At 39.5% G+C, this 14,448-nt stretch overlaps 1 protein-coding gene and 1 pseudogene across 6 annotated transcripts in view; both read left to right on the forward strand.

Annotated features, from left to right (window-relative positions):
- The window catches only part of ERC1 (ELKS/RAB6-interacting/CAST family member 1), a 697,935-nt gene that overhangs the window by 198,994 nt on the left and 484,493 nt on the right, over window positions 1-14,448 (forward strand). For all 6 annotated transcript variants that reach the window (XM_006862715.1, XM_006862712.1, XM_006862711.1 and 3 more), the window contains 3 exons: window positions 10,455-10,592; window positions 11,995-12,135; window positions 13,303-13,443. In XM_006862715.1, the coding sequence (XP_006862777.1) occupies window positions 10,455-10,592; window positions 11,995-12,135; window positions 13,303-13,443 (420 nt within the window). The remainder of the gene's footprint in view (window positions 1-10,454; window positions 10,593-11,994; window positions 12,136-13,302; window positions 13,444-14,448) is intronic.
- Window positions 3,691-5,711, forward strand: LOC102816472 (annotated as a pseudogene).

Here is a 14,448-nt window from a genome sequence, read left to right on the forward strand (position 1 = left end):
TAATGAAACAAGCTATATGAATGGTTGAATGTGAAGCTGATGATGTGCCCTGTAAACTTTCACTCAATCCAAAATAAAAACATTTAATTAAAAAAAAAAATACAGTAGGCAGAAAACCATGAAACTAGACAAGCGGATTAACTAGGTCTAACTATCTTTCTTTTTTCTGTTGAAATCAGTACTCCATTCATTATTTCCAAATAAATTATTGGCTCTGAAAAAAAAAAAAATCCCCAAAATTGTGAGTCACAACCTATGTGTGAATAAGAGGGTAAGTCAATAACTATTGCTACTAGATTTCCAGTTCACACATACATGAGTTGATTCCAAACAAAATGTTTTAAAACATTTCTCTGCATCAGTGGATGGCTGCAGACAAGTTCTCTCAGTAATATAGTTGTCTTAGTCCTTCTGTGGTGCTGTAGGATAAGCACTGGACCAGAAGTCGTTTTGAACTGTTGGTGGTTTATACCCACCAGCCACTCTTTCGAAACCTATGGTCGCTGTGTGTCAGAACCAAGTTATGGCACTTAACAACTACGACAACAGTCTCATTACTGTTCCTTAAAAAAAAGAAAAAAGGTCCAATCAAAACAGTGGCTTCTGGGGGAATCTGCTCAGCCATTTAAAGTCAAGACAGGTCACTTCAGAAGGTCATGGCAACTGTGTTTGTTTTGACTCCAAAGGGGAAATCATGACAGATTTTCTCGAAGGACATTGGATATTCATGAGGGCTTATTGTGAAGTTCTGAGAAAATTGCAAACTGTGTAGGTGATAAAAAGGGCAGGCACGTTGCACCAAGGAATTTTTTCCCCATCACAATGCACCTGCTCATCCTTTGAGAATAGCAAGGACTTTTGTCCTATAAGAATTTCATTGGAAACCTTCTCCCAACCACCGTACACCAGGACCTTGTCCCTTTATGTTTCTTTTTGTTCCCTAAACTCTTTTTTTCCCCCTAATGTTTTATTGTGAATTATGTGATAGTTTACATGGGAGAACATTAGCTTTGCATTCATCTTATCCTGTATAATTTCATTGCCATGGTTACAATCCCCTCCATGCATCATCAACCAACCAACTAACGGGTATACCCTGTAAGCCTGCCCCCGGGTCATCAGCACACAGCCCCTCTCCCTCTCTGGGTCACAAGACACCTATCTGCATTTCATTTCATCAGCCCTGTGTAGACAGATTATCCAATCCACTCAGTGGAGATTCTACCTTCCTCCATGCCCTCTGGATCTAGGTTTCCTCTTGAAAGCTTGTAGGCCAGTCACTTCTTGCCTTTGTAGCTTCCCCCCCACCCCCACCCCCCATTTTGGGTAGCTAATGTCCAACTTGCCCATCCCTGTCTACTCTGTGTATGGAGGAGGTGGAAATGATCCTCACTGTAAAGATTTGTTCCTCTTTTGAGCTACTGCATCAATAGGTGTATATCAAGTTCATCAAATTGTATCAGATTTGTTTTTTTTCCTCTTCTATCTTCTTCTGGTTGAGCTCTGATCATCCAGTCATTGAAGCCAGGTCAAGTGGGTATTATCTGCAAGAATATTACAGAGAAGCATCATTTGAGTCCCTTAAGGATACCAGAACTGATGTTTTAACATGGTATAAATCAGAGAGTGCAGAATTCTTGGGAGAGGGGTTAGAGAGATGGGAACACCATCTTCAGGAGTTTCTAGACCTAAATGGAGAATAGTTTCAGAAACAATAGCTTCACATTTTAATATTTTTGTTTAATAAGAGTTTCACTGGTGTGGCACTATAGGCTCAGCACTGGACTGTGAACCACAACATCAGCTGTTAAAACCTGCCACCTGCTCCTTGGAAGCCCTACACATGATTGCTATGAGTTGCAACCGACTCGATGGCCCTTAACAATAACAACTGATGTTGTAGCTATACTTTTTGCTGTATCATTTATTACTGAGGAGCCTGCAATATTGTAGGTTCTGTTAGCCATCAAAATACTTGATATGCATAAAGAGAGAAATATTTTCCCTCCACCACCTCCATGCAGCATCTTTTGGATTTGCTCAAAGTTTAGGGATGTTAGCTTGCACATACCTGTTTTTCTACTTCAGATCTTCATTTCTGTGAGGACTAAGATGCACCATGAACACTCAGGTGCACCTAATCAAAGCCGGTGTACTTTCAGTTTCCTCATTACATAGGAAAGCTGGACAATGGATAAGTCAGGTAGAAGAAGAATTGATGTCTTTGAATTATGGTGTTAATGAAGAATATTGAGTATACTATGGACTGACTACCAGAATAACGAATAAACCTATTTTGGAAAAAGTACAGCTGAACAGAAAATTTCAAAGGTAAGCTTGAGAAGGCAAAATCAAATATTATAACAAAATGTACAAAGATCTGGAGTCAGAAAACCAAAAAGGAGGAACACGCTCAGCATTTCTCAAGCTGGGGAAACCCAAGTAAAATTTCAAGCCTCGACTTTTGTTATTGAAGGATTCTCTGGTCAAATTATTGAATGATGCAGAAAACATCAAAAGGAGATGGAAGGAATACAGAGACTCACTGTACCAAAAGCCAATGGTTGATGTTCAAACGTTTCATGAGGTAGCATATGATCAATAGCCATTGATACTAAAGGAAGAAGTCCAAAGCTCATGGAAAGATTTGGCAAAGAACAAGGCTCCATGAATTGATGGAAATGGAAATCTTTCAAGAAAGTGAGGCAGGACTAAAGGCACACACTCATCTATGCCAATAAATTTGGAAGACAACGATCTGGCCAGCTGATTGGAAGAGATCCGCATTTGTGCTCATTCCAAAGAGAGGTGACCCTACAGAATGCGGAAATCATAGGACAATCTCTTTGATATCCCATGTGAGTAAAGTTGTACTCATGGTAATACAGAAACTGCTACAATCATACATTGACAGAGAACTTACAGAGGTTCAAGCCAGATTCATAAGAGGACATGGAACAAGGAATATCATTGCTGATATCCGATGGATCTTGGCTGAAAGCAGAGAATAGCAGAAGTATGTTTACTTGTCCTTTATTGAGTACGCAAAGGCTTTCAATTGTGTGGATCATAACAAGCTATGGACAACATTGTGAAGTATGAGGAATCTGTACATGGTCTAAGAGACAGTTGTTCAAACATAACATGGGAACACTGAGTGGTTTAAAATTAAGAGATGTGTGCAACAGGGTTATATTCTTTCACCATACTTATTCAACATGTATACTGAGCAAATAATACGAGAAGCTGGTCTATGAAGAAAAACGTTTGCTCAGGATTGGAGGAAGACTCATTAACAACCTGCGATATGCAGCTGATACAACCTTGCTTGCTGAAAGTGAAGAGGACTTAAATATTTACTGATGAAGGTCAAAGAGCACACCCTTTTATATGGCTTGCATCTCAATGTAAAGAAAACAAAAATTCTCACTACTGGACCAATAAACAACATTCTTGTCAACAGAGAAAAGATTGAAATTGTCAAGGACTTCGTTCTTCTTGGATCAACTATCAACACTCATGGAAGCAGCAGTCAAGAAATCAAATGACGAGTCTCGAGCTCTGGCTGGTAGCAAAGTGTGTGCACTCCAGCCTTTTCAGAACCGTGGCCACCATCAACGTCATTTGGGTTCCCATAGTCATATCTGCATCACTCATTCTCCACACCCTTCGCCTTCCCCAGCTGCCATCATGGTGAAGCTTGTGAAAGCCAGGAAAAATTAAAGTGATTCCAAGAAGCTGGGTCCTCCACCCAAAGAGGTAGAAGAAGACAGTGAAGATGAGGAACTGTCAGAATATGAAGAAGAAGACAGCTGTGGAGAAGAGGTGGTCATTCCTCAGAAAAAAGGCAAGAATACCATACTGCCATCAAAGAAGGTGGTGGTTTCCCCCACAAAAAAGGTAGTTGCCACACCATCGAAGAAAGCAGATGTCACCCCTGGCAAGAAGGTAGCTGCCACACCAGCTAAGAAGACAGTTACAGCAGCCAAAGCAGCAGCAACACCTGGCAAGAAGGGAGCCACCCCAGGCAAAGCATTGGTGGTGACCTCAGGTAACAAGCGAGCTGCTCCTCCAGCCAAGGGAGCAAAGCATGCCAAGAAGGAAGACAGCAACGAGGAAGATGATGAAGACAGTGAGGAAGAGAATGAGGATGAATTTCAGTCCATCATGATGAAAGGAGCAGCTGCCCCTCACTTTGATGACAGGTCTATGAGCATGAGGATGATGATGAGGATGAGGAGTATGAAGAAGATAATTCTGAAGAAGAGACCATGGATGCTACTCCAGTAAAGGGCAAGAAAGCACCTGCCAAGATGGTTTCTGTGAAAACCAACAATGTGGCTGAGGACAACAAGGAATAGGAAGATGATGACGATGATGATAAGGAAGAGGGCGATGAGGACGACGATGAAGAGGAAGAAGAGCCTGTCAAAGAAGTACCTGGAAAACAAAAGACAGAAATGGCCAAACAGCCGCTTTTGAAGCCAAGAAGCAGAAAGTGGAAGCCGCAGAGGCAATTACAGCTTTCATTCTGTTTGTTGGAAACCTGAACTGTAACAAGTCTGCTCTAGAATTAAAAAACTGGTCTCAGTGATCTATTTGCTATAAATGATTTTGTTGTTTTCATGGATGTCAGAATTGGTATGACTAGGAAATTAGGCTGTGTGGATTTTGAATCTGCTGAAGACCTGGAAAAAGCCTTGGAACTCACTGGTTTAAAGTCTTTGGTAATGAAATTAAACTAGAGAGACCAAAGGGAAAAGACAGTAAGAAAGACCGAGATGCCAGACACTTTTGGCCAAAAACTTGCCTTACAAAATCACTCAGGATGAATTTAAAGAAGTGTTCGAAGATGCCATGGAGATCAGATTAGTCAGCAAAGATGGAAATAGTAAAGGGATTGCTTATCTTGAATCCAAAACAGAAGCTGATACAGAGAAAACCTTTGAAGAAAAGCAAGGAACAGAGATTGAGGGCCATTCTATATCCTTGTACTACACTGAGGAGAAAGGTCCAAATCAAGACCACAGAGGTAGGAAGACCAGCACCTGGAGCGGTGAATCAAAAACACTGTTTTAGTAACCTCTCCTGCAGCAACAGAAGAAACTCTCCAGGAAGTGTTTGAGAAGGCAACTGCTATCAAGGTGCCTCAGAACCAGAATGGCAAATCTAGAGGGTATGTATTTATAGAATTTACTTCATATGAAGATGCTAAAGAAGCTTTAAATTCTTGTAATAAAAGAGAAATTGAGGTCAGAGCCATTAGGCTGGAATTACAAGGATCCAGGGGATCCCCTAATGTGAGAAGCCAGCCATCCAAAACACTGTTTGTCAATGGTCTGTTTGAGGACACAACTGAGGAAACATTGAAGGAGTCATTTGATGGGTCTGTTCATGCTAGGATAGTCACAGACCACGAAACCGGCTCCTCCAAAGGGTTTGGGTTTGTAGACCTCAACAGTGAAGAAGATGCTAAAGCCACCAAGGAGGCCATGGAAGATGGGGAAATTGATGGACACAAAGTTACCTTGGACTGGGCCAAGCCTAAGGGCGAAGGTGGCTTCGGTGGACGAGGTGGAGGCCAACGAGGATTTGGAGGCAGAGGCAGCCATGGCAGTGGAGGCTGGGGAGTATTTGGAGGCCAGGGAAGCATAGGAGGAGGAGGAGGAGGAGGTCACAAACCACAAGGAAAGAAGATAAAGTTTGAGTAGACCTTCCATCCCTGTCTTTTCCCTCTTCCCTTTGAAAGCAAAGACTCGGGTTTTTACTCTGTTACTGGATCATGACAGAGCCTTCTGAGGACATTCTGAGAGAGACAGTAGCCCTGTGGTCTACCTAAAATCCTATGAAACACATTTCAAAGAGAGCTGCCCTGTGGTTTTGACTGGATTTGAATTTATATTAAGTTTTATCCCATGTACAAAACCATTTATTTCTTACACACAAAATAATTAAATCAAATGACGTATTGTGTTAGGCAAATCTGCTGCACAGGACCTTTTTAAAGTGTTGAGGAGCAAATATGTCAGCTTGAGGACTAAGGTGCGCCTGACCCAAGCCATGATACTTTCAAAAACCTCTTAGGCATACAAAAGCTGTACAGTGAATAAGGAAGACCATAGAAGAACTGATACTTTTGAATTATGGCGTTAGAGGAGAATATTGAAAGTGCCATGGGCTTTCAAAAGAACCAACAGATCTGTGTTGGATGAAGTGCAGTCAGAGTGCTCGTTGGAGGCCACAATGGCCAAACTTTGTCTCTCATACTTGGGACATATTGTCAGGAAGGACCAGTTGCTGGAGGGAGGGTATCATGTTTGGTAAGGTGGAGGGTCAGAGCAAAAGATGCAGACTCCCAGCAAGATGGATTGGCAAAGTGGTAGCATCATTGGGCTCAAGCGTGGCGACCATTGTGAGTTGGCTCAGGACCGGGCAGTGTTTTGTTGTACATAGCGATTGCTGAGTCGGGATTGATTTGATGGCACCTAACAACAACAAAAGAATGCTCCTTAGAAGTGAGGATGGTGAGACTTTGTCTCATACATTGGACACGTTATCAGGAGGGTTTAGTCCTGCAAAAGGACATCATTCTTGGTAAATCAAAGATCAGTAGTTGTCGGGGACTGGCCTCGACATAGGGGTTCAGTTCACGAGGTGGAGATACCTGGCGGCAATAAAGATATAGCAAGAATACACAGAAAGAGAGAGACAAAGAGGCACCCCGAAACCAGGGTGAATGCTGGACTGGCATCAGGCAGATCCTGCATTGCAAACATCTCAGCCACGAAGGCTGTAATATCCTGCATAGTAAACATCTCGGCTAAACAAGGCAGTATGGTTGCAATGCTAGACTGAGTCCCCTGCATGCTGTAACACACGCCTTGCCAGTCATAATGCACCTGGATTCGTTCTGCGCCTTCCTTTTATTTAGGGGAGGAACTATACACAAAGCTAGGAGGGCCTAAGACAAGGTACAGCTGTCAATCTTACTTTTCCAGACATTCATGCAACTTTACATCATACTTTGCAGGTTCAAATCTCAACGTCTGCAACTTGGTTTCTCAAGCTTAATTAACATACCTTTTAGTACCTAGCCTCAAATGGGGGAAGGAATAGGAGGATTGGGAGGATTCCCATTGTGTTGGCTGCCCAGCCCAGGTTCTTCAGGAAAAGAGGCGCCTGGGTGAATGGGCTACACCTGGAAACAATTTAGAGAGGGCATTCCTATTGTCCTTGGAACAGAGACCAGTGAGCCACCTAATTTACTTTGAATGAATTCTCTGAGGGAAGAACTTTGCCTGTTTGGAATTTTACAGTCTTGGCTTTTAGTAAAATATTACATTTATCTGTGGATATCAAGGGCTCCATGTATGAAATTAATAAATAAACTGAACACTAAGATGAAAAACAATTTGCTATTAACTGCCAGGTGGCTAGATCTGTTCCTCAGAGGCTGTGACCTGTAACACTCGGGCCTATAGGTCCTTGAACTTCTGACCAGGCCTACACAGTCTGCAACAAGTAGTCAAAGATGAAGACCCTCAACAAGATGGATTGACACAGAGGCTGTAACAATTAATCTCAAACCTAGCAGCAGTGTGAGGATGGCATAGGACTGAGTAGTGTTTTCTGGTATACAGATGAATGGAATAGGAGTCCACGAACCGATTGATGGCACCTAACAACAACAAAGAGAATGAACATCCAGACCTTAATCCATTCATGTTATGGTATTCTAAATTTGCCAAATCTCTTCATTTGTTCTGCCTGTGTAGTTCTGATTGATTCTATAGTGGGAATTAATTTTTAAAAATTTTTATGTGGAATGAAACAGGTTACAAAGAGCTTGTCCTAAAATGATTAATGCAGAAAATGATTTGAAGGTTGTACCCAGGGTTTTGGTAAATCATTTCTTGGTATGAGTGTTTATATATACCTAAATATAATTTTATTTATGTGTGTATGTATGCATACACACACACAGACACACACAAACATATGCCTAAATATAATTGGTGTCCTAGTGTGGGGCTGTGGGTTAATTTACTGAATTGCAAAGTCAGTTTAAACCACAAGGTCAGTGGTTCAAGCTCACCATTTGCTCTTTGTAAACCCTATACAGGTTGCTATGGGTCACAACCAACTTGACAGCACTTATCAACAACAAAAAATATAATTGGAGTCCTGGTGTAGTGTTGTAGGATAACATGCTGGACTCCAAAGTCAGTTTGAACCACAAGGTCAGTGGTTCAAGATCACCATCTGCTCCTTGGAAACCTATACGGGTCGCTATGGGTCGGAACCGACTTAATGGCACTTAAAAACAACAACAACAAAATATCATTGGGGAGTCCTGATGTGGCGCTGCATTTTAATGGGCTGGACTTCAAAGTTGGTTTGAACCACAAGGTCGGTGGTTCAAATTTACAAGCTGCTCTTCGGAAGTGTTTTATAGGGTGACTATGTGATGGCACTTAACAACAGCAAATATTACTGGGGTCCTGATGTAGTGCTGTAGGATAAGTACTGGACTGGTAACCACGGGGTCCTTGGTTCAAACCCTCCAGACAATCTTCAGAAATGCTATGTAGCATCGCTATGAATTGAACCAACTCATTGGGATGTAGCAAGAACAAAGTATAATTAATGCTTATTTCTCAAGGCCAAACTTACATTATAGTCACTTACTGCTTAATGAACCAATATGTATTTGAAATATTCTATTTCTGATATAAAGATGCAAAACTAGCTTAGGAATGAAGGGCCTATGTCTATTTGTAGAGACATGTACGAAACATAATTCGTTAAGATTGGGAATTATGTATTTGGATGGAGAAGTGTGTGTAGTTCCATAGTTACATGTAATGTATGAGCAGCTCTAGTGGTGCAGTGGGTAAGAGTGCAACTGTTAATCAGAAGGTCATTTAGTGAACCTACTAGTGGCTCCACGTGACAAAAGTATTGCAGATTTGCTCCTGTAAAGATTTTGCTTAGAAAATTCTGTGGGGGTAGTTCTGTTCTTTCCTTTAGGGGCATTGTGAGTCAAAATCAACTTCATGGCACACAGCAACAATATGTACATCTACTACTGGGTACCGTCAAATTGGTTCCAACTCATAGCAACCCAGTGTAAGGTTTCTGAAGCTGTAAATCTTTATGAGAGCAGAAACCTTCATCTTTCTCCCATGGAGCAGCTGTTGGATTTGAATTGATGACCATGTGGTTTGCAGCCCAACATGTAACAAACTATGGTCTCTTTAGTATACACATGGAGTGCAAGCATCTATTTCTACATTATTTCTCAAATCCCACCCCTCTTTAGACCACTGTCATCTCTTTCCTTAACTGATACTGTTGTTTTTATTGTTGTTAAGTGCCTTTGAGTCATTTCTGACACTCATAACAATCATGTATAGGGTTTCTGAGGAACGACTGGTGAGTTTGAACTGCCAACCTTGTGGCAGTTATCCTACAGTGCTACACCAGGACTCCTCCTTAACTAATTGTTGTTGCTTTTAAATGCCATTAAGTTGGTTGCAACCCATAGTGACCCTGCATAAGATTTTCAAGGAGCAACTGGTGAATTTGAACCGCTGACCTTGTGGTTTAGACTGACTTTTCAGTCCAGCGCATTGACCCACAGCACCACACCAGGACTCCAGAACTTCCTAATTTGTTTTCATCAGAATTACCTTTTTAAAATACAAAGCTGACCAGATGATTTCTTTGTTTAAAACTCTAGTTCTCTCCTTAGGGTGCATGCAAGACCATTTATAACTTGGCTCAGCTACAGAATGGAGAGTTCTGTACCATTTCATAATAAGAAATAGGTCCATTCATTTTTCTTGTAATGTTAGCGTCTACCCCATAATTGAGAATTCATTAAATGCTTTTTGAGTAAAGTAATGTTATGTAAGTGTTTGTGAAGGAATGAATGTCTGCAATAAGAAATTTCATAAAAAAATACTTGCTGTTTAGATAAATAATAATATAAAAATATAAATTAACAGTAGAACAGTTTATCCTTCATATAATTGTCTTTTCTTTTTCACTGTCTAGTTGTTTCGTTCTAGGCCCTCCCTTGATATTTTTCTATAGGAATCCCTCTTAGTGTTTACACACCGTTTTCTCTTTTAAAAATAGTGCATTCCATAGCTTTCCTCTGTACAATTTGCCTTTCCACCTGTTTCCTGTATTGGATCAAGCCTCCTTAGGTACTTCATTTCTTAAGGGATTTGTGCATGTACGTGTGTTATTATCCATGTATACACCTTTTCTCTCTTGCTATAAATCCTGGATTTAAGGTTTTGCATGCAATTCTGAAACTTCTAGGATTAAATATTTCACAGAAAATACACACACACTAACACAAAGATATCCTTGATTTCAACTTAAAATACGGCTATTTTTTATCATTTTCTGATTCCCCTCCCCCAATGTTTATTCACTCTCAGATTGAAAATCTTCAAGAGCAGCTTAGAGATAAGGAAAAGCAGATGAGCAGCTTAAAAGAACGAGTCAAATCCTTGCAGGCAGACACCACCAACACCGACACAGCCTTGACAACTTTGGAGGAGGCCCTTGCAGAGAAAGTGAGTGACTGGCCCGGACTCTTCATACATGTGTCCTTTCTGCTTTCCCATTAATCTGAAAGTTTCTCTAGTGAGAGGAACTGGATGTAGAATACAGTATAAATCCCTTTGGGCAAAATAGAAAAGAGCTCTTTTGTGCTATTGCTGGCAAACATAGTGTAAGGGGAAAGAAAATCCATTTAGTTACGCCACTTTAATTATTAGCTGCTAGACAAGATGGATTCCACACTAGAGGTCAGTGGCAGAATTTTCTAAAGAATCAACCCTATGTTCTTCATTTAATCTCTTCTGAAGAAAAAAAACAAAAAACAAAAAAATTTTAATTCGTATGGTCAGCTAAATTAAAGGATGTGAGACTTTCAGACATTTATAATTAGCAAGAGGTATAGAGACATATAGAAAGACTCATGTGTATATAAATACAGACATAGATAAATAGATATCTTTACATAGATATCTGTCTTGGATACATATCTAATATGCTTATGGATTTTAACAGTTAATATAATGTGTTTGCTGTTTTTCTAGTCCTGGTCTTATTACTTCATTTTGTCTTTATGAACATGCCTAATTTTTCAGGAATGGTTGGCTAAAGAAGTGACACAAAATAACTAGTGTCAGTAATGTTTTGGAAGAAAGTTTAGGGAATCCATTTTTTGTAATTTTAAAACAAGGGTAGGATCACTGTTTCTTAAGTCTCAGATTCAGAACGCTATACACTGCCTGCCAAAGATCAAGGCTTGATCCCCTGATATACTCAGAAATAATATCCAGAAATATGCTCACGTTGCTTCAGCTTTTTAATTTTCTTAGTATATTTTTAAATAAGTTTCTGTTACTCTCCATTATACTTTAAACTAAGCACATCATATTCTCTCCCACTCAGCCCTTCTATATTTGTGAACTTTGAATTGTTTCCATTGCCATTTAGGCAACATGTAAATTACATTTGTATTGGGGATATTACACACACACATACACACGTATGTGTGTATGCATATTAGGAGACGTCAAAAAGTTTATGGAAAAATGGACTGGAAAGATAATGAATTTTTTCCAGTAAGTTTTTGAAGCCCCTTGTATATAAATATACATAAATGTATGTATAGTTTTGATTATTTGAGAATGAAATATATGATATTATTCTAAAATAATAGGAATACATGGTACTGGTCGAAATTATAGGAAAAGAAACATTGAGGAGTCGAAAGAACAAAGTCAGATCTTTATATAGGAAGCTAGGAAGGATGAGTGCTTTGAAAAATCAACTATTAAAAACCTATCACTGTCTTTTTAATGGAGGATGGAATTAAGAAACTTTATAAGCTAAAATAAAAATTACAGTTTTATGGTATCAGCTTCCAATGAAATTTCTTCATGTATTGATGTGCTTTCTTATTAGGAGCGGACAATTGAACGCTTAAAGGAGCAACGGGACAGAGATGAGCGAGAGAAGCAAGAGGAAATTGACAACTACAAAAAAGATCTTAAAGACTTGAAAGAAAAAGTCAGCGTGTTGCAAGGAGACCTTTCAGAGAAAGAGGTTGCTTACTGAAAGGGCATTATTTGGTTTACTTAGACATTGCACTGTGTGTATGCGTTGGTGGTCTTGACATAGTATATATAACATAAAACACATTTGATAGAAGGTCTTCTTAAAATTTTTATATGAAGATCTATCTTATGGATATTTCAGAAAGCTTTTCAGGCACATAATAGATTGAATCATTCACTTTGTAAATCTTAATCTCTTTCACTATGTTATGAGTTAATATCTTGTTACTATTTTTATTGATATTGACATACAGAAAGATCAGTTAAATTTGGGGAAATACTGTGCTAATGGTAAGAGAGATGACAGACTTAAGGAACGTAAAATAGGAGGAAAATTTTTTACAACTGCTTTTAAAGTGCTCTGGACATTTGCAGTGAGACCGTAAGTTAGTTAAAGACCTTTAATCATCAGTTTGGTTACCTAATAAATTTTGATATTGCTTTTGGAGAATCCTATTAATGTAACCTAAATAGCAAAGATGCCTAATACTATATGATCACATGAAAATGCATGAACTTCAGGGTCTTTCTGAATTTTTTGGATAGTATTTTTAGGAAAATGTATGAAATTTTTAAGTCTTAAATAGAATCTTTCCTTCTGAAAATGAAAAGGTTTTATTTTTTATGTTTGAGTCTAAAGCAGACTAGTTATATTCACAATGCTTGACTTATTTTAGGGGAATGAGTATGTATGGAAAGAAGTCTTTGAATCACTATTCACTTGGTATTTCTGGGAAACCTATCTTATTTTAATTATTACTTGATACTCGTTTTAAATAGGGTCAGGATCACTGTTTCTGAAGAACATTTCCATTGTTTTATGTCTCGTGAAAGAAGCCTTGGTAGCGTAGAGGGTTATGAATTGAGCTGTGAAACCACATGGTCAACAATTTGAATTGCTGGTTATTCCATGGGAGAAAGATGATGCTTTCTGCTACTGTAAAGATTTAGAGCCTCGTAAAACCTATACTCACACTTGAGGTGACTATGAGTTGGAACTGACTCAGTGACACAACCATCATCACCACCACCACCATGTCTCATGAATGTTCTTGACATGGTATTTCAAAGAAATGACAGGTCACCAAGATGATCAGTTTAAATTTTCATTTTCTCTATAGTTAGTATTTATTCTAGGTTGCATTGCTCTTTTTAGGCTTCACTCTTGGATTTGAAGGAACATGCTTCTTCCCTGGCTTCTTCAGGACTGAAAAAGGACTCACGACTGAAGACGCTGGAGATTGCTTTGGAGCAGAAGAAAGAGGAATGTCTAAAAATGGAGTCACAGTTGAAAAAGGTTAAAGAACAATTTCCCAGTATCTTGGTTTTTTGTTTGTTTTATTATTTTTTTTATTGTGAACTGAGTGATAGTTTACATGAGAGAGCATGGGCTTTATACCATCATTTCATTGCAATGATTACAGTCTCTTCTATGCATCATCATTCAACAGTATTTGATTCCATTCCCTCTGTTTTGTTTGTTTTTTTTTTGATGGGTGGAGGAGATATACACAAAAACACTTAGGAATATTTAATAATTTAAACAACATCAGGGAACATTCTGCAAGCCTGCCTCCTGGCCACCAGGACTCAGTCCCTCTCTTTTCCTTGAGTCTAGAGTATTCAGCTGCTCCCTCTCTCCATGTTTTCATCTCTGCCTCCATTTCTGGTGTTGCTGCTTCTCTGGATGGGGTCCTGCATTCCACTTGTGCTCTTCTCCCTTGATGATCCTAGGGTCCTTTGTTTCTGGACTGTAAGATTATCTACTTCCCAATTTTTGTGACAAAACCTTTTCAATTGTGAGCACCATAATTAGTCAAGATAACAGTTACTCACTATTGAATCGTAAGAATCTTATCCCCATCTATTTTTACCAGACCCATCTAGACAAGATGAAAAGTATTCAGTGGGGACTCTTACCTTCCCCTTACACTCTGGAACTAAATTCCCTCTTGAAAACTTGTAAACCAGTCACTTTATGCCTTTATGGCCCCTCATTTTCGGTAGCCAGTGTCTAAGTTACCCATCCCTATCTACCCTGTATACAGAGGGGATAGCCTTGATACTTGATATAAATCCTGCTTCTGTCTCTATTGGTATTTTGAGCTACTATATCCATAAGGAGCTCTGGTAGCGTAGTGGTTACGAATTGGGCTGCGAACCTTAAGGTCAGCGGTTTGAAACTACCAGCCGCTCCGTGGGAGAAAGATAAGGCTTTCTACTCCCTTAAAGATTTACACCCTTGGAAACCCTGTACAGGGTCGCTATGGGTCGGAACCGACTCAACGGCACTTAACAACAA

Source organism: Chrysochloris asiatica, unplaced genomic scaffold, assembly GCF_000296735.1.
Source record: "Chrysochloris asiatica unplaced genomic scaffold, ChrAsi1.0 scaffold00050, whole genome shotgun sequence".
Classification (NCBI taxonomy): Eukaryota; Metazoa; Chordata; class Mammalia; order Afrosoricida; family Chrysochloridae; genus Chrysochloris; species Chrysochloris asiatica.